General features: G+C 54.1%; 6 protein-coding genes across 6 annotated transcripts; 1 reads left to right on the top strand and 5 right to left on the bottom strand.

The window, feature by feature from the left end:
* Positions 1-1,643: 1,643 nt before the first annotated feature.
* GLRG_03974 (WD domain-containing protein) lies at positions 1,644-3,351 on the bottom strand (the record flags this gene model as incomplete). Its single annotated transcript, XM_008094659.1, has 2 exons — positions 1,644-3,042; positions 3,128-3,351. 2 exons carry the CDS (start codon positions 3,349-3,351, stop codon positions 1,644-1,646), a joined length of 1,623 nt encoding a protein of 540 aa, XP_008092850.1.
* Positions 3,352-4,150: 799 nt separating this feature from the next.
* Positions 4,151-7,078, top strand: GLRG_03973 (helicase associated domain-containing protein; the record flags this gene model as incomplete). Its single annotated transcript, XM_008094658.1, has 1 exon — positions 4,151-7,078. One exon carries the CDS (start codon positions 4,151-4,153, stop codon positions 7,076-7,078), a length of 2,928 nt encoding a protein of 975 aa, XP_008092849.1.
* Positions 7,079-8,662: 1,584 nt separating this feature from the next.
* GLRG_03972 (uncharacterized protein) lies at positions 8,663-9,406 on the bottom strand (the record flags this gene model as incomplete). The annotated part of the gene is made up of 2 exons (XM_008094657.1): positions 8,663-9,239; positions 9,300-9,406. The coding sequence occupies 2 exons, from the start codon at positions 9,404-9,406 to the stop codon at positions 8,663-8,665; spliced, it is 684 nt and encodes a 227-aa protein (XP_008092848.1).
* A 912-nt stretch (positions 9,407-10,318) lies between these two features.
* GLRG_03971 (uncharacterized protein) lies at positions 10,319-11,142 on the bottom strand (the record flags this gene model as incomplete). The annotated part of the gene is made up of 2 exons (XM_008094656.1): positions 10,319-10,544; positions 10,655-11,142. The coding sequence occupies 2 exons, from the start codon at positions 11,140-11,142 to the stop codon at positions 10,319-10,321; spliced, it is 714 nt and encodes a 237-aa protein (XP_008092847.1).
* A 1,307-nt stretch (positions 11,143-12,449) lies between these two features.
* Positions 12,450-13,698, bottom strand: GLRG_03970 (helix-loop-helix DNA-binding domain-containing protein; the record flags this gene model as incomplete). The annotated part of the gene is made up of 2 exons (XM_008094655.1): positions 12,450-13,004; positions 13,066-13,698. The coding sequence occupies 2 exons, from the start codon at positions 13,696-13,698 to the stop codon at positions 12,450-12,452; spliced, it is 1,188 nt and encodes a 395-aa protein (XP_008092846.1).
* Positions 13,699-16,768: 3,070 nt separating this feature from the next.
* On the bottom strand, positions 16,769-21,142 carry GLRG_03969 (ABC transporter; the record flags this gene model as incomplete). Its single annotated transcript, XM_008094654.1, has 11 exons — positions 16,769-18,024; positions 18,077-18,141; positions 18,196-18,246; positions 18,301-18,372; positions 18,431-18,554; positions 18,609-19,005; positions 19,061-19,180; positions 19,236-19,960; positions 20,007-20,273; positions 20,329-20,611; positions 20,666-21,142. The coding sequence occupies 11 exons, from the start codon at positions 21,140-21,142 to the stop codon at positions 16,769-16,771; spliced, it is 3,837 nt and encodes a 1,278-aa protein (XP_008092845.1).
* Between the last annotated feature and the right edge of the window lie 525 nt (positions 21,143-21,667).

Genomic DNA, 21,667 nt, shown 5'->3' with positions numbered 1-21,667 from the left:
GACGGGTCCCGACCGGTTCACATCCCGGAAGAAGATTATGTGATTCGAAATGGCCGAGCCGTGGCCCGTGGCGCATCGTCCAGCTGCCAGGTTTCTCCCCGGAGGAAAAAGATACCCCGTCCCTGTACCGATTACAGTGTGACGTGATGAGCCGCGGACGGAGCGAAAGAAGGCGATGGGGGCCGGGGCGATGGTGAGTTTGTGGGGTTCATCGGTGTTGGACCAGTGATTGGAATATACGCCTCCAGAAGTCGACAAGAGCGTCTGGTAAACTACTACTAGAAAGGCCTAGTCGTCGAGAATGGCCTCGTTGCCGTCAGCTCAAGTCCTGATGTAGACAGATGCAAAGGCACCATTGGCTGAATGTTCTGTCTGCCATCCTTCTTCCGTTTAGCAGACACACCCACCCCCTGGAGTTTCACTGTTTCACCCTGCGCCATCCATCCCATCCCACTCCAATGGTCCCGCCTGCCTGCCACTCGTGCCTGCGCAAGCAGCACGGGGATCCACACTGGTGGTGGTGTGGAAAGTGGAAACCAGTCGATCCGGAACCATTTCCTTTTCTCCCTCCCCCTTCCTCCTTCATTTGCGTTTGCTTGTTTCTTGCGTCTTGCAGGCGGCCCCAGGCCGGGATGCCAGCGAAAATCCCAAACAACTTAGAATCATCCAGTCATCATCGTCACATCTTCTGCTGCAACCTAATTCAATTTGTCCGGCGCCAGAGTCACGTCGTCACGCGTCACGCACACATACACACACATGGCCCACACCACATGGCGCGCAAACACATGGACACACAGTAGGCAGTACAAAAACAGCACAGTACACCCACGAACAGATCCGCAGTCGCCAAATGAGCAATGGCCGGGCCTCGTTCTTATCACACATCAGATATCTAGACATTCAGTGACGAAAGGCTAAAAAAAAAAAAAAAGGACCGCTTTTCCTCACCACTTTGCCACTACCATTTGTCACCCAAGTGCTACCGGTAGGTAGGCACTTTACCTTACAGACCCACACTATCCTCCACTATGTCGTGTGCATAAGCCTGTCACCCACATGTCAATCCTTGATTAGCACGACTCTTTGACTCACTGCAGCACTTCATCGTCAGGACAGCAGCAGAAGCAGCAGCAGCAGCAGCAGCAGCACGTTCGTTTCGGCTTGCAGACCAGCTCACTTATGGTGCACCGGTCTCTGATCCCTAACAAACAAAACGCTTTCTCACCGATTGCTTCTGCTAGTTTGAAAGTGCGTGCGTGGTATGACAGTCTTGGCTATCCGTCGCTACGAAACTCATTCGGTCGATGCGTACTGCTGTTTCGAAGACGGCAATTGACTTCGGACGATTTGAGACCACCCCCCGCGAGTCAAAAGCTGCTTTCCAATACGGAACCCCCCCCCCCTCTAGTCCGCTCTCCTCCCCGCTGTCAACGGCGCCGTCCCACCACCATCCTCATCACCATTCATTCTCGTGGTTGGGACTCCACCCTCGGCTGTGCTGGCGCCGTGCAGATACTCGGCCTCCTCTTTTGATACATCTGTCCCCGACCAAGAAGATGTTCTCCCGATGATCTTAACCAGAAGGCATGTCCCTGGTAATTTCACAAGTGAAGGATCACATTATTAGTCTCTCGTTCGCCTTAGTCCTCGTCCTCGTCCATCGATTCAGCACCGTCCTTCTCGCCCTCCTCGCCCTCGTCCTCGCTGGAGCTGCTGTCGTCATCCAGGACGCCAACGAGGCGGTCCTCCTCAACGCCTTCCGGCTTCTGCGGGACGCGCTCAGAAAATGCATGTCGAACCGCGGCGTTGGTGCTCGTGTCCCAAACGTGCATGGTTCCACGGCTGCCGGCAACGGCGAGTCTAAACGCGACCTCGGGATCGGGTGCGAACTGCGTCGAGAAAACCTTGCCTACGTCTAGGTTGCGGGAAATCACCATGGATGGACCGCTGGCCTGGATGTTCCACAACTTAACCGTCTTGTCGGTCGACCCGGTGGCCAGGAAGCCGGGCACGACAGGGTTGATGTCAAACGAGGAGACGGACTCGTCGTGCGCCTGCAGCGTCCACACCGCCTTGGTCGCCTCGGGAGTTGCCGGCGCGTTACGGACGTCGTGGACATGGATGATTCCGTTCTCCGTGGACACATAAAAGTAGTTGGGGTCGTGGGGGTCCCACCGGATGTTCTCCACGTCGCTCTCGACACCCCATCTGGGCGCCTTCGCCTCAGGGGCTCTCATGTCGGCGGCGACGACCGTTCTGTCGTAACTGCCGCTCAGCAGCACGGTGGTCTCAACCGAGTGCCACGCGAGAGAGCACACCTTGTCCGTGTGGTAGGAGTACGACTTGGCACACTTGGCCGTGTGCAGGTCCCACAACTTGACTGTCTTGTCGGCGGACGCAGAAGCCAGGAGGTTTCTGTGTTTCCTGTTGGCCGCGAGGGCGAGGACGGCGTCGACGTGGTACTCATCGTTGGCCTTCTTGGCCTTCTTCTTCTTCTTCCTCTTCTTCTTGTCCTCGGCGCCCTCGCCGGCCTGACCCAGGATGGCGTTGGGGTACAAGCTGTCGATGGTATCGAGGTCCCAGACCTCAATATCCGGATCCATGGTGCCGATGGCGACGAAGTTGGCCGTCGAGTCCTTGTCGACGCCGGCCTTTTGCACGGGGATGTCGAGCCACTCGACGCAGAGGGGTATCGCGGGGAGCATGATATCATGGTGGACGTAGAGGTTATCAGCCGAGTCCTCGTAGACGTAGACCTCGAGGTGGGCCATCTCGTCCTCGACCTTTGCGGCGAGCAAGAGGTTGTCGGTCGCGAGGATCTGCAGGTCCTCGCGGTCCTCGTCGTCGTCATCGTCCGGCCCGCCGTTGCCATGGAGCGTGATGTACGGGTCGTCCTTGTTCGATTCGTAGTAGGCGAGCGACTTGATGTTGCCGAACATGGCCATTCCCTCGCCCTGGCCGACCTTTTCCTCGTCCTCGTCGCTGTCGTCATAGTGCTCCAGGTCGTACTCCTTCAGGTCCTCGTCGTCAAGGTTGACACTGTTCGAAAGGCGGTCAGCAAGTCATACTCTTCCAATTATGCGCGCCAGTGCGCCTTCGTATGTAGAGATTGGTGTCGACTAACGTTTCCGTCTTCGACCCCTTTGCGTCGGCCGCATCGTTGACGGTCTCGGCCGCGACACCGTCCTCCGCCTCCTGCGCCTCCTGCAGGTCCTCCTCAGCGTCGTCCAGCTGCAACTTGGCGAGCTCAGCTATGCGCTCGTATTCGCTTTCGTCGAATGTGTATTTCGAAGGGAAGGGCGCCGCGAAGCCTCGAGGCACCCAGGTGGATGTGGTGATCATGGACATCTTGAAGGTCGCTTCAAAGAGTTATGTCGCTGGTGATCGGGTATGTTTATTTCTAATACGTAGAAGGACCTGGTCCTCGTAGAATTTTCAAGGGAGGAAAAGAGGGTGTATGTAATCGCCAAAAAACAGATCCCAAAACTTTTTAGAGGGTCGGATCCGGTGCAGGGAATCGTCTCTCCAGTTGCGCCCACCGACAATGTGTGTGAAGCGCGCGATGGAAAAAAAAAATATTCGAAGGTGGGGTTTATCTTATCTTACTATCGATAAACAACCTGTCCAAGGACCTTTCTCGCGAGAGCGACATACGGCCCACCATAAACACCACGAAGGAGGAAAACAAGGATGCCAAACTCCATCGAAATTACCTATCAAGAGCATTTAAGGAACATCTAAGAGAGCGGGTGTCTTGCGAATTGGTTTTTATTTTTTATTTTTATTCTTTATAGCCGGTCGTGGGTTAGTAGCATTCCCCACAGACACCGAAGCCAGAACCCTTTCTTTATTGCATTAGCCGAACAGGCATTGAGTGACTGCTACCAGGGGTATGTGCACCTGAGCCACCGGCTCCACTCAAATGCGACTTGTGAACCGGCCCAGTTCTCGAGCTCTGTTTACTTGCTTTGCCTCAACTTACTCCATATGTATTTCTGGGTCAGCATCGCAACCTGCCTCGTACCCAGCCAACTCACGCATAATCGAAAGCTCATCGTGTGGGTCACGCTCATCTTGACGAAAGCTCGAGCCCGAAGGATACAGGAAGCCTAGGCGACGCCTTCGCAACCGCAGGACCGGCAGCAATATGTACGACAACCGAGATGGATCAGGCCCCAGCTTCAAGCGCCGGAGGATAGATGGAGGGAGATTCCAGGACTCGGGCCGTTCGACACCACGCGACTCCCGCGCCGCGGAAACGCCAGCTCGTGACATTCCGGAGCCGACCGACGAAGACTCGAAAGCGCTGGATCGCGACTGGTATATGGGCGACGAATTCGGCGGACACACATTCGGTGATGATTCGCACAACCCCTTTGCGTCGTATGCATCATGGGAGGCCGAGAAGCAAGAAGCTGTTAAGGCGGAGAAGATGTCAAGTCGCTTCGACGCGCGGAAGGAGCAGCGACAGAGGGAAAACGATGCGTGGGAGACGAATCGGATGCTGGTGTCCGGCGTGGCGCAGAGGAGGGACATGGGTGCCGATTTCGACGATGATGAGGCTACGCGTGTTCATCTTTTGGTGCACGACCTGCGGCCGCCTTTCCTCGATGGCCGAACCATCTTCACGAAACAGTTGGAGCCTGTCCCCGCTGTGCGCGACTACCAGAGCGACATGGCCGTATTCAGCCGGAAAGGCAGTAAGGTGGTGAAGGAGGCGCGCCAGCAGCGGGAACGCCAACGGCAAGCACAAGAGGCCACAAACATTGCCGGTACCGCCTTGGGAAACCTGATGGGCGTGAAGGAGGACGACGGGGACAGCGCGCTACCCGTCGCTTCGGAGAACGACTCGAAGAAGAAAGGCGGAGACGAACCCGTAGAGAACGGCAACAGCAACAAGTTCAGCGACTATATGAAAAAGGACGAAGGTGGGGGCAGTGACTTTAGCCGAAGCAAAACTCTCCGCGAGCAGAGACAGTATCTGCCTGCATTCGCGGTCCGTGAGGATTTGATGCGCGTCATTCGGGAGAATCAGGTCATCATCGTCGTCGGTGAGACGGGGTCTGGCAAGACGACTCAGCTGACGCAATTCCTCCACGAGGACGGGTTTGGAAAGTCGGGCATGATTGGGTGCACGCAGCCGAGACGTGTAGCCGCAATGAGTGTAGCCAAGCGTGTCGCCGAGGAGATGGAGGTGAAGCTCGGCAGCACGGTGGGTTACGCCATCCGATTCGAGGACTGCACCAGCAAGGACACTGTCATCAAATACATGACTGACGGTGTCCTGCTGCGAGAGTCGCTCAACGAGCCCGATCTTGACAGGTACTCGTGTGTCATCATGGACGAGGCGCACGAGCGCGCCTTGAACACGGACATCCTGATGGGACTGTTCAAAAAGATTCTCCAGAGACGGCGGGATCTGAAGCTAATTGTCACGTCCGCGACCATGAACGCGAAGCGGTTCTCAGACTTCTACGGCGGAGCACCGGAGTTCATCATCCCTGGCCGAACCTTCCCTGTCGATGTCATGTTCCACAGGTCGCCGGTCGAGGATTATGTGGACCAGGCAGTACAACAGGTCTTGGCCATTCACGTATCCATGGACCAGGGCGATATTCTCGTCTTCATGACGGGACAAGAAGACATCGAGGTCACCTGCGAGCTGATTCAACGGCGGCTCGACGCGCTCAACGACCCTCCAAAACTCAGCATCCTGCCCATTTACAGTCAGATGCCTGCAGATTTGCAATCCAAGATTTTCGACAGGGCAGCGCCGGGCGTGCGCAAGTGCATTGTCGCCACGAACATCGCCGAGACGAGTTTGACCGTCGACGGTATCAAGTATGTGGTGGACGCCGGATATAGCAAGATGAAGGTATACAACCCGAAGATGGGTATGGACACCCTCCAGATCACCCCCATCTCGCAGGCAAACGCATCGCAGCGCTCGGGACGTGCCGGCAGAACGGGCCCCGGCAAAGCCTTTCGCCTGTTCACCGAGAAGGCGTTCAAGGAGGAGCTGTACATGCAGACGATCCCGGAAATCCAACGGACGAACCTGAGCAACACGGTACTTATGCTCAAGTCCTTGGGTGTCAAGGACTTGCTTGACTTTGACTTTATGGACCCGCCACCGCAGGACACCATCACAACGTCCATGTTTGACCTGTGGGCGTTGGGTGCTCTGGATAATCTGGGCGAGCTGACGCCGCTTGGCAGAAAGATGAGCGCGTTCCCCATGGACCCGTCGCTCTCCAAGCTTCTCATCACGGCCGAGGAATACGGCTGCAGCGAGGAGATGATCACCATCGTGTCCATGCTCTCTGTTCCAAACGTCTTCTACAGACCAAAGGAACGCCAGGAAGAGGCAGACGCGCAGCGCGAAAAGTTTTGGGTGCACGAGTCGGACCACTTGACGTATCTGCAGGTGTACTCGGCGTGGAAGTCGAACGGATGCTCGGACGGCTGGTGCATCAAGCACTTCCTCCACCCCAAGTCGCTGCGCCGCGCCAAGGAGATTCGAGACCAGCTGCTCGACATCATGAAGATGCAGAAGATGGAGATGCTCAGCTGCGGCATGGACTGGGACATCATCCGCAAGTGCATCTGCAGCGGCTACTACCACCAGGCGGCCAAATACAAGGGCTCGGGCGAGTACATCAACCTCCGCACTAACCTCGGCGTGCAGCTGCACCCGACGTCGGCCCTGTACGCGGGCCACCCGCCCGACTACGTCGTCTACCACGAGCTCATCCTGACGTCCAAGGTGTACGTCTCGACCGTCACGGCGGTGGACCCGCACTGGCTGGCCGATCTGGGCGGCGTGTTCTACTCGGTCAAGGAGAAGGGGTACTCGGTGCGGGACAAGCGCATCACCGAGACCGAGTTCAACCGCAAGATGGAGATCGAGGCGAAGATGGCCGAGGACAAGAAGAGGGAGGAGGACAGATTGGAGGCCGAGAAGGAGAGGTCCGCGAAGAAGAAGCCCGGCACGGTCGCGGTGGGAGGGAAGAAGATTATCACGCACGGTGCTGTGAGAAAGCCCGTTATTAAGCGAAGGGGCAGAGGCGTTTAGCGGATGCTTTTGGATAGCAAAACGATTCCATGAAGCGAGGTATCACAATAGCTCCGATGTTACGTGTGAATCTTGTCCTTTGGTATCATAAAATGGCTGCTGCGTTGATATGGATCAGGCGTCATGTGTCGTTTCCTTCCAATATACCAAATTCTTTTCTCCACATTCATACATGCTGAGATCTGGGATAGCGTAACCGTACCTCAGCTTGGAGACCGACCCACGAAACTCTGTCCACATGAGGCAAAAAAACCGACCGCAGGCTCCGAGTATACAAGAGCATGTCCGACGTGGCCATTGGCAACTGCGCCTCGCAGCCTCTCCTTAGATGCGAGTCGGAACAGTGGCGGAGCAATGCGATCACAACGTGCCAGGTTAGAAACCCAAAGAGTCCTTGACATGATCGTTTGGTGTTGGACCTTGGCATTCCTTCATCCTTTGCCCTCATTGAAACCCCTTTCGTGGACTCTGTTGGTTCCCGCCACGGCGTGGGCGGGAGAGCTGAGGGCGGCAGACGCCGGAATACCAAGCACAAAACAGCCCCTGTTCCCTTTATGCAGCCACAGCGAGACTCCATGTTCTTGCCCAGCTTGGCAAAGCTTGTGTTCTGCCGGGTGGGCCATGACGGGCTCGTCATTGGCCACGCCCGTCGTTTACTGTAGTGCAGCAGGGGAGTCGGCAGCGGCTCTGTTGGCTCGGTGTTACAGCAATGCTGCGATGCCCACCGGTCACGAGCCCCCTAGCTGTGTCCTCTCATCTTGCACACTGTTGGCGCAAAAGTCGTAGCATGGTGCAAACAACCGAGCTCGCCGCCAAAACCTACAGTTCGTGGTATGTCTGCCGGCACTACATGGTTACCAACCAGGTCGACCCTCGAAGCCCGTGGACTGCTTTCGCCTCGAATGAGCGGAGCCGCCGCAGCCTACCGTCATTGATTAGTCGCGAGTTCAACGCCTCTTCGTTCGTCTGCGGCCCATCCTTTGACCCCTGAGACGAGGGACAAAGAATGGCTTTCAGTAGCAGAGATTGCTACTGATGACCGTGGACCAGTAACTAGGCTCCATGCGGGGAAGCCCATTCTCTCTTTAAGGCTGCGAACCGTCTGGCAGTTGGCCAAATGTGACATTGAGAAAGGGAGCGGTGCTGAGGAGGCCGCCGCCCTTTGGAGGACGGTCGGAAGCGGTAGCTTGAATCGAAAATTCTCGTGTATAAATTAAAGTTTCGATTTGAATGGTGGCTCTAACAGAGACCTCAAGTTGTCGCACACGCCGGGCCCGTGTGGGAGTTGAGACCAGTGTCGAGGGAGCTTGTTGCCCGATCCGGTCATTTCCCTCCAACCGAGTCGGCTGATATCCGTAAGCCCCGGACAGTAGATAGGGCATGAGCCCACCTCCCGCATGCCGTTCCCGACCGTCTGCCGGATGTATAGTCTTCTGGAGTCCTCGTGCCGCATGTTGCCCAAACTCCTAGTAGCCGCCGCCGCAAAAGACAAAAAAAAAGCTCTGTTCCCCCTTCTGAAGCCGACATGGCTCACCGCTTGCAGATCAACAATACGTAAGTGTAGGGTTATACCCGGAGCCTTGCTCACTCTGTGAGATCGCAGCTGAATCCCGGCACGTATTCCATGAGTATGCCGGTCACCTCGAGTAACCGGTTATCAAAATCTTGTTGAATCGCCATCCGCACGGTGCAATACGTCTTGGGTAACCTGATGCCCTTCTCAGCGCCCATCCGAGACTGTAAGCGACTAGCACGCTCGTTGCAAATAGTCTCGCATTCGGTCTGTCTGTCGACCTCCTCCTCGAGCCTGTTCAGCTTCCTCGGGGCGTCGTCAGCCTCGGAGTCATCGCCGGTCCCCCAGAGGTACTCTTTGGCGGCGCCGCGGCGGACGTAGTCGACAAACTCCCGCTCGAACTCGGGCGTCCATTCGCCGGTGCCCCGGCGAAGCCGCAGACTTTGCACGCATGGCGAGAAGCGGCGGTCGAACATCTTTAGCACGGCCCTGAAGGGGGGTCCGTTGGGCTTCATGACGGACACTTCCATGACTGTCCAGTCGGAAGGCTGGAACACCTGGGATATCACCATGCGCAGGCTGCCTTCAAAAGGGGGCCTCCCGCTGACGGCGAGGGCGGTCAACATATTGCCACGGTAGTACGGATTCCTTGTTCATGTCAGCGCACGAACGACATTTTCATCATGCATCACGACGAAGACGCCTTACGGGGAATATGCCATCTTGAGCCAGTCCACGATGCTTTTGAAGAAACTGCCCACGCCCAGTGCTACGCCGAGGAAGCAGTCCTTGATGTAAGCCAAAACGGCCGCCATTGTGTCCCGGCTCAGAAGGTACTCAAAGGAACTGGAGTTGCCGCGCAGTGCGGATTGCAAACGTCTCGTGTGCGATGAGGTTGGGGCCTGGTGATGAGCCGGGGCTGATGAAGGGTGGCGTGAGCTGAGGAAAGTCGTCGTGGAAAAAAATCGCAGCGGCAGGGTCTGGGCCTTTTTGAGGTTGCTACTGGGAACTCGAGACCCTGTCGGATCAGCCCGATTAGGAAGCCAGCTAGAGCTCATGTGGAGAATGGTCGACAGGGCGTTAGCGGCGCTAGTGCTTCGCTTACCGAAAGCTTGCGCCGCCCTCCGTATTCGACTCTTCCGTGGGCTTTGGATAACAAAACTCGCGGGACCGACAAGGAGTAGGTCGGCCGACAAAGCGTACAGATACCGGCCCCTACCGCAACGAGTTCCATGATACACGGCACGATATTCGCTCATCGCACCCAAGATTCCATGATTTCAATCAACAGATACTATCAGCCTTCAGAGATATAGTGTAGGCATTTATTGGCCCAATTTTCGGCCCCTGCTCAGCACCCTTCACGGCGAACTTTACCAGAGATGTTGTAACTTAATTGCACGGTTTGGAACAACCCATCCGCCGGAAGAGCGTAGGACTTTGCTACTGGTATGTTTACCCAGCGATACTGCTGGAGGTTCTCTCCTCGTGTGCCCGAGACCACCGATTCCCTTTTTCAATCTCCAGATGAAGGGAGATTCCTCCCAACCTAGTAAGCGCTTGCTCCGGAACGCCGTCCTCCTCCTTCTAGTAATAAGAATAATAAAGAAAAAGAAGAAGAAGAAATACACCGTGTATACACACGTCAATTCTTTTGTGGTGGCTCGCCCAGACATTTGTGAACGAGCCGTCGACAATTCGCCACGGGGACGGCGAGGTGGGAACCTTCAGCCAAGGCACCTCGACGCCGCGAGCCCCGCGACGAATCCGCTCACGGCGATGCAGAACCCCACCGCGGCCGTGAGGCTCTCGCTAACCTCCCGTTCGATCCAGCGCTGTCTGAACCTGAACCTTCCGATGCGCATGTGGAAAATCTCCTCGACGTCGACCTCGCCCCGCCAGTTGGGCTTCACCCGCATCGACTCGCGCTTAGAGAAAGTCTTTCTCTCGGCCCTTTTCTCAGTCTCGCCTGGTTAGTTGCCGTCAGCCACGAATGAAAAAAGGAGGTCTGGAGGGAGTGCGGGGGAGCTGTGTAGGCGGATCGGAGCAAAATGGCGACTCACACGAGAGATATGCAAATGTCCCCCTTCAGCTTGGCCTTCAGCTCTAGGTCCACATCCAGGTCTAGCCCAAGCTTCAATTTCACGGGCCTCTCGTCCCTGTCGCTGTAGCCCTGGCGCGGTATCGTCAACGTGGCCTGCTTGTTGAAGTTGCCGTTCCCGTTGCTGCCGTGGTTGTTGCTGTTATTGTTGTTGATGTTGATCGTGTTGTTCTCGCTCCCCTGGTTGTTACGGTTCCGGTTCCGCCTGCGGCGGCGGCGGCGTCCGCCCCCGCTCCCACTGCCGTCCACGCTGATGCCTGAGTCGATCATCGAGATGCCCGTCGTCGAGCCGCCCATGCTGGATGCTGAATCGTCGACTCGCAGGCCCAACTCCGCCAGGATGTCGTCCTGGTCCGGGATGAGGTCACTTTGACCGCCCGGGGACGGGGGAGCGGCGAAGCGGCGGCGCGAAGGCTGCGGGACGGATGTCATGATGTTTCTAGGCGCCATATTTTTACGGTTATAGCGGATAGGAATCCGCGTTTTCTGCTTCAAGCAACTCGGCTTGGTTTCTCGTTGTGCTTCAGAAAGCCGCCTCTATGAAGCCTGGTCGGAAGATGTTGTGGTCGCGATTGGTGTACCGGCTGCGTGGGAGAGGACAACCATGTGGTGGTAGCTCCAAGGTCTTGGTGAACTTGAGGTATCGCTCCGTACAAACTAAAAGGGTTTTGAACTGTTTCCGAAAACACCAAAGCAAAGTCGTCTGATACAGAGCAGAATGATCCCGCGAGAGACCCCGAAAGCATACCTAACTCTGGGTTATATACCATCCCCGACTCGCTCCTCCCTCCCCCTCAAAAGAACAAAAGGACGCAACAGCGGCCCCCTTGCCCGTTGAAACTTTCAAACCCGCCCTTCAAAACCAAACACCACCCTGGACGTTCGACTAACACGGACCCTTCGCGGGCGGGAGGGCGAAAGGGTCACGTGATGGGTCGATGGTGGAGAACAACGCGTGAGGATCTCGTACGATGCCGCCCGACCCTGAAACCGCAATGCAACTTCGACGTCGCGATCCCGGCAGCAACTCGGACCAGGCGGGCTCCCAAAAGGCCACCCGTACTGTAGCAGCGATTGTCTTTTAGCTGTGTCTGTCCACCATTAGCATGAGGTCCTCTCCTGTCTCGACGCCGAGCTGCTGACGGTTTCGTTGTCGAGGGATCGCCGGTCGGGGTCGAGAGGGTCAAACACCTTATCATTGATCGCCAGCCCCTCCGTTGTCTGTTAGCCTCGAGCAGTTCGACTCCATGAAGACAGATAAGAGGGTACACCAACAACTGACTAGATTCCAGCAATGTTATGATTTTTACCCGTCATTGTTTTAGCCATATCATCAGCCGTGATGTTGATCCTTCATTTATGAATCAATCAAGCTTGGCTGGGAAACACAAAAGCAAAGCACATATAGTGCGCCGAACTCCAACCGCCGAAGCCGTGCCAAGCCCATGGTTCCCGATCCTGGCGTATCAATGCCTTTTGTGCTCTCTTCAAAATACAACCTGATGTTGTAGTCCAGATGGACAACCACACAACCCAATTGCGAATCCCCGAAAGTTTTGACAGGATTTCGAGGGAGGTCTAGACCCTCGGGTCGTTCCACCCAAGCGCGCCCACTCTTCGTCCCAAGTTTTCACACCCCATGGATTCCTTTGGAAGTCCAGACCATGACGCGCATTAATATGAGATGATGGTGCCCGACACCCGAGCTGAAAATGACAACAAGCCACCTGCAATGGTGCATTGGCACCTTCACCCTCTTATGTGCTGAGCAGATCCCTCACCGACATACCCCTTCCGGCACTCCTCACGGCACCGGCACTGGCACCTATACTCGCATCCCCGACGGTGCCCCTCCGATCGCTATTCAACATCAACAAAGCAGCCGTTGCCTCCTGGTCCAGGTCCCTTTGCGGCGTCAAAGCGGGACTAGTAAGCGCCGACCCGAGCCCGCCGCCGTGCCTGTAGCCGACATACGTCTGTGGCCCAAAGGCAGGCGACGTCGTCGTGGAAGTGCTATAGTTGTGTTGTCTTGTGTGGTCCGTCGACACGGAGGAGTACGAGTCGTGGCGGTGCCTCGAGGTGGCGTCCTGGGGGAGTAAGACTGGCGACGAGGCTTCCGAGTCGGTCATCTCGACGTCGTCGGGGTCTTCTTGATATTTGGGGAGGAACTGCGGGATGGGGCCCCACGAATCGCCACGGCCTGCGGGGGTCTGCAGGCCGGACTCGGTGGGTGAGCGGGCCTCGGACGCGTCCCGTTGAGCCTTGAGCTTGGCGACGCAATCTTCAAGATATCTCACGTATTCGATTGATGCCTGCGAGTGGCTTCCAGTCAGTAGCTGAGGAATACGGAAGAGCGCAATCGGCACAACTCACCTGTAAGATAGCCAACTTGTGCATCTCCCCCGTGCAGGCCGGGATCATGCCCTTCAACACAGCAAACTCCTCATTCATCTTTGATCTCCGACGCCGCTCAATCAGGCTATGCGCCGTCTTCCTGGCAATCTTGCGACCCGCCGCGCTCGTCGTCGAAGGCTGCTTCTTCTTGCCTTGCACTGTCGTGGCGGTTCCGGCCGCCGCAGCCGCGGCAACGGCCTTTCCCGAACCCGATGTCCCCGACTTAGGACCGGTCACCACCGGTGCCTCCTCAGGTTCCTCCTGCGCCGCACGAGGCTTCATCTGGATGATTTTGCGAGACCGCGTCGGCGGCGGGGGCAGCGCGAAGGTTTGGTTTGAAGCCGCCCTTTGAGCCGCTGACGAACGCCGGCGGGACTTTACCGTCTCGCTGGGCTGTACCGGATATGACGCTGTCTTGGAGGGCAGGATGGACTGAAAGTCGGCGTTAGGGGACGTCCGTGTGCCCTTGGGGGAGATTCTCGAGGCGTCTTGGATAATGGCAGGGGGCGGCAACTCGAAGGAGAGCTGTAGTGAGTTGAGGTTATTGGAACCGTCTTGGCCCTTTATGTCCGTCGAGGACGCCGGCGTGGGTGGTAACGTCGGACGCGGCATTGTGTATGCTTGTGCGTGTGTGCGTGCGTATATGGAAGAGGGGGAGGACGATAAAGAGAAATGAGAGATGTTGACGATTAACAGAACGAATAACCCGCGCCGGAGAACGGCCAAGTGTGCGAATCCGAGGTGGTGCTGTGCTGGGCGTACAAAATCGGTCGGCGTGTTGCTATGGGGCTATGCTAACGGACTGTAGATGCCGGGTGATGAAGGAGGCAGCCGGCTAGTACAGTTTGCGGCTTGGCACTCGATGTACGAGCGCCAGTTCGACAATGTACCAGACGAGGATATGAGTCCAGTTCGCTGCTCTGCTCTGATCACTGGACGGGACCGAGAAGGTGAAGAGCACGCGAGTTACGGGAAGGGTATGGCATATGTCTGCTGGGGCGGTGATGTAGAAGAGAGTTCCAGAGAGGGGGATGTGAAGGAAAGAAGTAGATGGTAGGAGGGTGGCTACCTAGGTAGGTAGGCAGGGCAAAGATACGGCATGGGAAGTACAAAGGTTGAGGCGGCACACGACTTGTCTGACTCTCGCTCTCATCGTCCTTGGCTTGTTCGTCCTTGACTTCTTCCCTCTATTTACAACCCCAGGCTGGTGGCTCGCCTCAGATGCCCATCAACCTCTTGGCAAACGCCTGCCCCCCCACGCCTCCCAAGCCTCTTGGTCATGGATGGGATGAAGGCGGAGAGGGGACGTGCTTCTGCTTCAGAAGACATGGGCGGTAACCCTGACGAAAAGAGAAGGACCTGGGGGAAGGGGTCCGGGGCTTCAACGAACTAGGCTGAAGGAGAGAGGGCACGCGACTCCAAACCAGAACAAGTGCCAGAGGGGAGACCCCGTAAACAAGACACACGCGCGAAATAGACAAGGAAAATACAGAAGAGAAGAGCGGCCAATGAGGAGGGCGGACGTAGACTCCTGGGAGAAGAAACGGGCAGGAGAGGCAGCATCGAGGGTCCAAGGTGGGTGACCAATCAGAGGGGCGGACCCGAGCACATGGTGTTCCTGAATGGCAACCACGCAATTCCGATGCCAAGACCGGGTCACAAGGTTTCCTCTCTGCCACTCTCTGCTACTATCTGCCACCATGGATCATCGGCTCCAAATTGCACAATGCCCCACGCCCTCAAGATGTGGATTCCTCTTGGTCAATTAACTCCCCAGATGTGGTGTGTGGCATCTTCTCGCCTTACCTCGCGGCTTGGATGCAACTTTGCTCGAGAAATACTGTCAAAGAGATCAGAGAGGCACGAGACATGTTCTCGAGATCCTGTTGGCCGACTAGCCCAATCTCAAAATGTCCCCAAATTGATTGAAACTCCCTTGGGGTGTGGTCCCCTCCCCCGGTCGTAGTCTCCGTGTTCCGTGTGGCGTCCCACCTTGAGCATGGTCGTTGGCATGTGCGTAACACGTGCGTGCGTCTATGTTGCTCGTGTGCTCCTGCTTGTCTGCCAAACGTGCCTCTCGTCTGTATCTGTCATTGAACGGGGTGAAGCATTGGGAACTAACCGATGACGAACCTCGCAGCTCATGTCCCGCTTCAAGAGTGAGCACGTGGGCAAATGTCTCCCTTTCCCTATCCTCACCTCTCACCCGCCTGGCGCCCCGCGGTGGCATTTCCCATCTCGGATTCCCTCAATGCCCCCCCCCCCCCAGCTCACCGGATCAGTATCAATTGCCTTTCGGGACAATCCCATGTTCACGGTCCAGAGGCCGGCCGCCCGTCGCGATATATACGACGGTATTCGGAACAACAGGCTGCAGACAACCTCTTTCTGAGATCCCAATGGCTTGCCACCCCTCGCCCTCATCCCCTTCCCCTCATGGAAAGAGAAAACTAGGACTAAGAGGAGCAACAAAAGGCGAAGCTCTCATCACAACGGGGCCGGGTTTAGCGTCCGACCTGCATCCGTACTTGTGGGACGGAACATAAGTTGTGAGCCTAGAAAACATCCCCTAATAACTAAGAAGGAGGTCTTTATGGACAAATTCAAACTTTCATTAATACGTAGGCCTAACGGGCTAACCTTCTGATGAAATATATACCGCGATCACTAGTTACTTTTCATCTCGGCCTTCCATCGTGTCCCTACACGTACCGATAGCACGCTCTGGGACCCTGGTACACCACCCCAAGGCACATCCAATCGGAGAGGTTTATTAAGCGCCACTGGAGGCACACCTCGGGATTGATCATCACCGGAATCAAGTAATCGCGTCGTCTTTAGTCGCCTGTGTCACTGCCGGATTTGACTATGTGTGGGAGCCCCCTGTGATTAAGCTTGAAAGATCCTAGCAACGCACATAGAGATTGGCGTCAGTAGGTGTCCAAAAGGCGAAGCTCTCATGGTCCCCCCCCCCCCCCCCCCCCAGACCGCCATCTTAACTTAGACTATAGTCTGTTGCGTTAGTAGTGTCTAAAACATATTGTTTAGTCTATATACCTACACTATATAAATCTAACCCTCTGTAATTTACGTTTTTAAGCAAGTAGAATCTAAAATCTATATTACTTAATATTTCACTCCCTATCCCAGCATCCGATCACGCCTCTAATTCTAGTAAAAGGGCATAAATTATTACCTGTTAAAGGAAATGTAGATCTAGCATAACTGGAGGTGTTTGTAAGAACCCTAAACAACGGTTGACTAAACGGATGAGGCCTCAGAGAGTTAATAACAGAAGAGAGATGCCTGCTCTACTAATCAGGACTTTAACGGACCAATGGGCACGCGTGGTAGACGGGGCGGTCGCCCATTGCGGGCTTGTACGCGGCAGGGAATTCGTCCGCGTCGGTCATGGGCGTTACGTTGCTGGGCGCTGGAATGCGGCAGTTACCTCACGGGGTCAGTGCCTGAGTATCATTCGCCGGATACAGTCGCAAAACCCCCGAGTCAAAATTTAATAACCGACTGTAGGCATCGGATATTTCAACCAAACATGAATGGCTTCTGGATTCACTTTTGAATGATGTTATTTCGTGCTGTGAGGGATGAGTGTGGAAATCATGCTGACCGAAGATATCTAAAACACATCAACATAGGACCGTCACCGTCTCCAGGCTTTCTCTTATACAATCCTACCTAATTCCATAGTTACCACCTTTGTAATGCCCCGTAGGGCTTCCGGGCGATGAGCCACAGAAACAACTGTATGGGCGGTGAACTCGGACTCAATGACGTTGCCCATCACCTCCTCAGTTTCTTGATCGACAGCACTAGTAGCTTCGTCGAGGATCAGAATTTTACTGGAGTCCTTCCTGACAATAGCCCTTGCAAGACACAGAAGCTGCATTTGTCCCTTTGATAATGGAATTTCGGAGATATCGGTGTCGAGGCCTCCACGGATAGAGATCAACGACCAAAGAGTGACCTTTTCGAGTGCAGTGACAAGGGAATCATCTGACGGTGTCTCTTCGGAATCCAAGACGTCGTGATAGGGGTAGAGATTTGTGCGTAGGGTTCCAGGGAAGAGAAACGGTTCCTGAGGAATGGAGATGAGGCGTTGGCGAAGAATGTCAGTGGGGACGCGGGCGATATCAATGCCGTCGATTTCGATCGAGCCAGAATCTAGGTTCAGGAGCTTGTAGATGGCAAGAGTGAGCGACGACTTGCCACTTCCTGTCCGTCCACAGATTAAGACTTTGTCCTTTGGGCTGATTGAAAGGGAGATTTCACTGAGCGCCGGCTTTGAACCCGCCGAGGATGATGCTGTAATACGTTGAATCTCAATTTGTCCTTGCGAAGGCCAATGAGGCGGAAGACTGATCGAGTCTTCACCAGCGGGTGATTCTTCAATTGGTGTCTGTGATTCAAATGTTCGAAGTCGAGAGATCGCTCCTAGCGATGTCTCAAGCTCTGTCCAGGAAGTGATGAGGTTAGCTAATGACTGATTGAATCCAAGGACGTTGTAAAGCGCAACAGCTATGGCGCCAGGAATAGTTGCGTTTGGAATCATCAGGGCCATCGAGACAAGCAAAACAGCGATAGCACCAACCAACAGGTCCAGGACCAGCGTTAGCCAGCGCTGTATGCAAGACAACAGATAGTAAGGGCGCTGTGATTGGTCCAGAAGGTCAAGTGATGTTTTTATGAAGGCTTCTTGCCATCCAAAGGCTCTGATAGTCGACAGACCGCCAACAGTCTCGATCAACTTGGTAAGAAGAGGTGCTTGGGCTTGAAGGTCGAGCAATCGCATTTGTCGGGAGGTTCTCAAGTAGAAAGCCTGTAGGCAATACAGGGCAATGAGAATAAACGGGATGACGATCGACAGGTATTTAGCACCAGTCACTATAAGAACACCTCTAGCAAGGCAGTCTAAAATGGCTATGTCATGTGAGTTTCATATACTACTGATAGGTATGAGTGGGCATCTCACCAGTCGAGGTCATGAAAAATGCGACAGGGAGGTCTCTGTCAATGTGGGACAGGTCTTGGCTGAATCTACAAAAGATTGAGTATCTGAATTCACTGAATCCAATTTGCTAAGACTCTTACCTGTTGATCAAGTCACCGGTCTCTGTAGTGGCAAAAAAAGATGAGGGTGCTCTGTTACCCGATCAGATAGCATTCTTCTCTGTGCGATTTCGTAGTGTAACTCACCTCATAACCGACTTTAATAGCGTCCAGTGCATGCTCTGAGATGATTTTCGCACTATCATAACAAACACGATCCTGATGACATGTATCAGTACGTACACCATCAACTGTCCAGGTCTTTGTTTTGACAAACCAGATATTGATGCCGATCACAAGCAAACCTATCAAAGAAATGGCACTGTAGACCCCGAAATACATGGATGTATCTGCAGAGCTTGTCTCTGCTTCATCTTCGGTCCAGAATTTGAGCCAGAGTTCTCTAAGATATCAGCTTTACGTCTCATCGACAGGTCATGGATTGTGTGACTGACGAGGAAAGACACGGACGAAACAGTCTAAGAACAAGAAGACTGCGCTGGCTGACCCATAAGTCCACCCGATTGACTTCAGATAGTACCAGTGAAGTGTGATATCGCCAGCTTGTCTGGAAAGGTCTCGCTCTGGATCGGCTTCTGCTTCCCTTCTTGGTGATCCAGTCTGCCGGCAAGATCCCGATGTTGCCCGCTTTTCAAAGGGCATTGAATTGCCACACATGCTGTTTTCAATAGCGAGGCCTTTCAGGTGCGCACTATGGCGGATGGCTTCAAGATTACCCTGTTGGACAATCCTGCCATTGTCCCCCAAAATAACAATGTTATCTGCATAACCGAGATAGTTCACTTCGATTAAGGTCAGTAGAACTGATCGCAACCAGTCTATAGCGTTGTTCTCTCGACTTACACGAATGTATGGCGAAAACAACCGAAGCTCCATATTAGCGGACAAGCCCCGTAGGACTAAAAAGACATTCCCAGACGTGCTTTTGTGTGGAAAGATCCAGTCCGCTTAATGCGTCATCAAGGACGGGTTTCGGCATTCTTGAATAGATTGCTCGTGCCAAAGCCTATACATGTTAATAATCTAGCCCAAGAGACTGATGTTGTCGTGACATGACCTACAACGCGCTGCTTCTGGCCCCAGCTGAGCAATTGGCCATTGCTTCCAACCACAGTCTGGTCCCCGTGAGTAAGCTGTGCGAGATCGTGCTCCAGAGCACAGGCATGCAAAACATGATTGTACCAGTCAAGTTCCAAATCTTTCGGACCCAAAATATTATCCTGGACAGTTGAGGTGATGAGCCAGGCCGTCTGTGAGCAGTAAACTACACCTCTCTTGAAGCCTTTGACCAACCCGCCCACTGAGATTTTTCCCAAAAGACCTCGAAGAAGAGTTGTTTTACCCGAACCCACTCGTCCGGTGACAATAGTGACTGTTGAAGTTCCGATGCGGAGATTGATATCACGCAAAATAGGGTCAGCCCCAGCTTCCAGTGCAAAGGTACCATTCATGACCACTGCAACATCCTCCTCGGTGATTGGAGTTGCAAATAGTGTGGACTGCAGCTCAATACCATTACTGGACTGTACTGCTCTGTTTTTGGTAAATTCCACTGTTGATGAACTGCCCGGAACCGTGATCGCTACTGTTGTGCTTCGTTCAAGAAAAGCTTGAATTCTTTCAAAACTTCCGAGAGATGCTACGAGGCTTGGTACCGATGATATCAACTGAGCAAGAGGTCCGGCAATCAGGTCAATAATCGAAAGTGACGTGAAGACCGTAGCAATCGAAAGCGACGACCCGGCGTTGATATTCTGGGCCAGAACCGCAATCCCAAAAGTAGCAACTGGGCCAATCATTTGAGGCGCATTGCCTATGACAAGTCAGAAAACTTAGGGAAAGTACAACATGAAAATCGCACTTGCCTAAGAGGTTCATGTACGTAATGAGGGTACGATACTGTTTTGCTTTACACAACTCCAAGACCCTAAGATCCTGGATCGTCTGTTGCAAGAAGTTCGCCATACCAAGCATCTTTGTTTCTTTGATGCAATTCAGGACCTTCGTCGTGACTGTAATGCGTTTCTGGATACCCTCGTTCCATATCTTAGACGCTCGGAGCATAAGCTTCGATAATTTGGCCGTGCCAATGGCACAACCTGGTTGAGTTAGCGTCTACTTCATGCCACGTCCGATAACGGTTTATGTGCCTACAGATAATCGTAATAGCCGATCCTATACTACCAAGACCGAGTTGCCTCTGAAGTAGCCAGACAGCAATTCCGATCTCGATCGGGTTCGCCCAGACCTCATGGATGGCTTCAAAAGATTTGCAAATCGTTCTCACATCGGTACTAACCAATGTCAGTGGTACTGAAGAATCGATCGCTGAGTCCGGATAGAAGTCCAGGTTCTTTGTCATGACGAGAGAAACCAGAGATCCACGGATCATGGTGATGTAGTAGAAGAGCCTATGTTGGTAAAAGCCCGTCGATAACTGATAGATGGAACATTAGCTAGTATACGGTTCTTTCTGCGTGAAGTAGCTTACAGCGTTCCCTAGATAAATGAGAAAAGTAGCAATGATTAAGCCGTTTCCAACAGACTCGGGATGGCCTTTTTTGTCCCCGTCAACGTATTTGATGATTCTGTTCATCAGAAAGGGTTGAGAGAACTTGAAGCCAATCAGAACAAATCGGGGTATGGCCGTAAACACAAATGCCAGTTTCGTTGTGCTGCAGACCGATCGCAAGAGTGCATGTTTTCCTTTTCCTCTTTGTTGATCCCAATGCCCGCCAATTATCTGGAGAAGCCTGCCAGATTGCAGCCCCTCATCGACGGCGTAAAGGGCTGAAGGGGACAAGTTGTCCCTGAACCCATGCCTCAGTAGGCCATTGAGCCACCAGAAGAAGCCACGAGAAACAATACCGCTGGTGGTTTCTGGACTTAGGTTGCGCAAAGCAGCAAGGAGAAACCGGCGCTTTCCCCGGATTTCGAGAAGAAACATGCCTAGTTTAACCAATAGCATTGTAGAAAACGTGGCCGCGGTGTTGTGCAAGCCCGGGAGAAGCCACAACGTACGGCATTGCACTGCGTCAAACAGTAAAGAAATAATAAGATAGAGGCAGATAATGCTGGAAGGCCGAACGGATCGGGAATGCTCTGTATGGCTGAGTATGCCCAAAGCAAAAGCATCCACAACACCCAGAACTGAGGCAGCAATCGAGATGTGGTTGGCAATCGGGACATTTGCCCATAGTGTTAGAAGCGCAATCTGAAGCCCTCCAAAAAGCACATATGCCAAAATCTTGGCGGTATTCAGGGGATGTCGCAAACTTTTCGGCGTTGACGAAAGAGGTATTGGAGTCGCGGCGGGAACACCAGCAGTAAGACTGCAGATGGCCCAATGTTCAATAGAGATTGCTCAAAGAGAAGTGTGAAGTTGAATCGTTCGCTACAAACGGTTGCTGCTGGACCGAAAGAAGCCTCGCACTTGGCGATGGCGGTAAGATTGCCCATCCTCGCGGTGATTTGGTATCGAAATTGCAAGACG

This window comes from Colletotrichum graminicola (genome assembly GCF_000149035.1).
Source record: "Colletotrichum graminicola M1.001 genomic scaffold supercont1.12, whole genome shotgun sequence".
NCBI classification, from domain to species: domain Eukaryota; kingdom Fungi; phylum Ascomycota; class Sordariomycetes; order Glomerellales; family Glomerellaceae; genus Colletotrichum; species Colletotrichum graminicola.
Note: the sequence above shows the minus strand (reverse complement) of the source record. Positions and strands in the feature narration are given on the sequence as shown.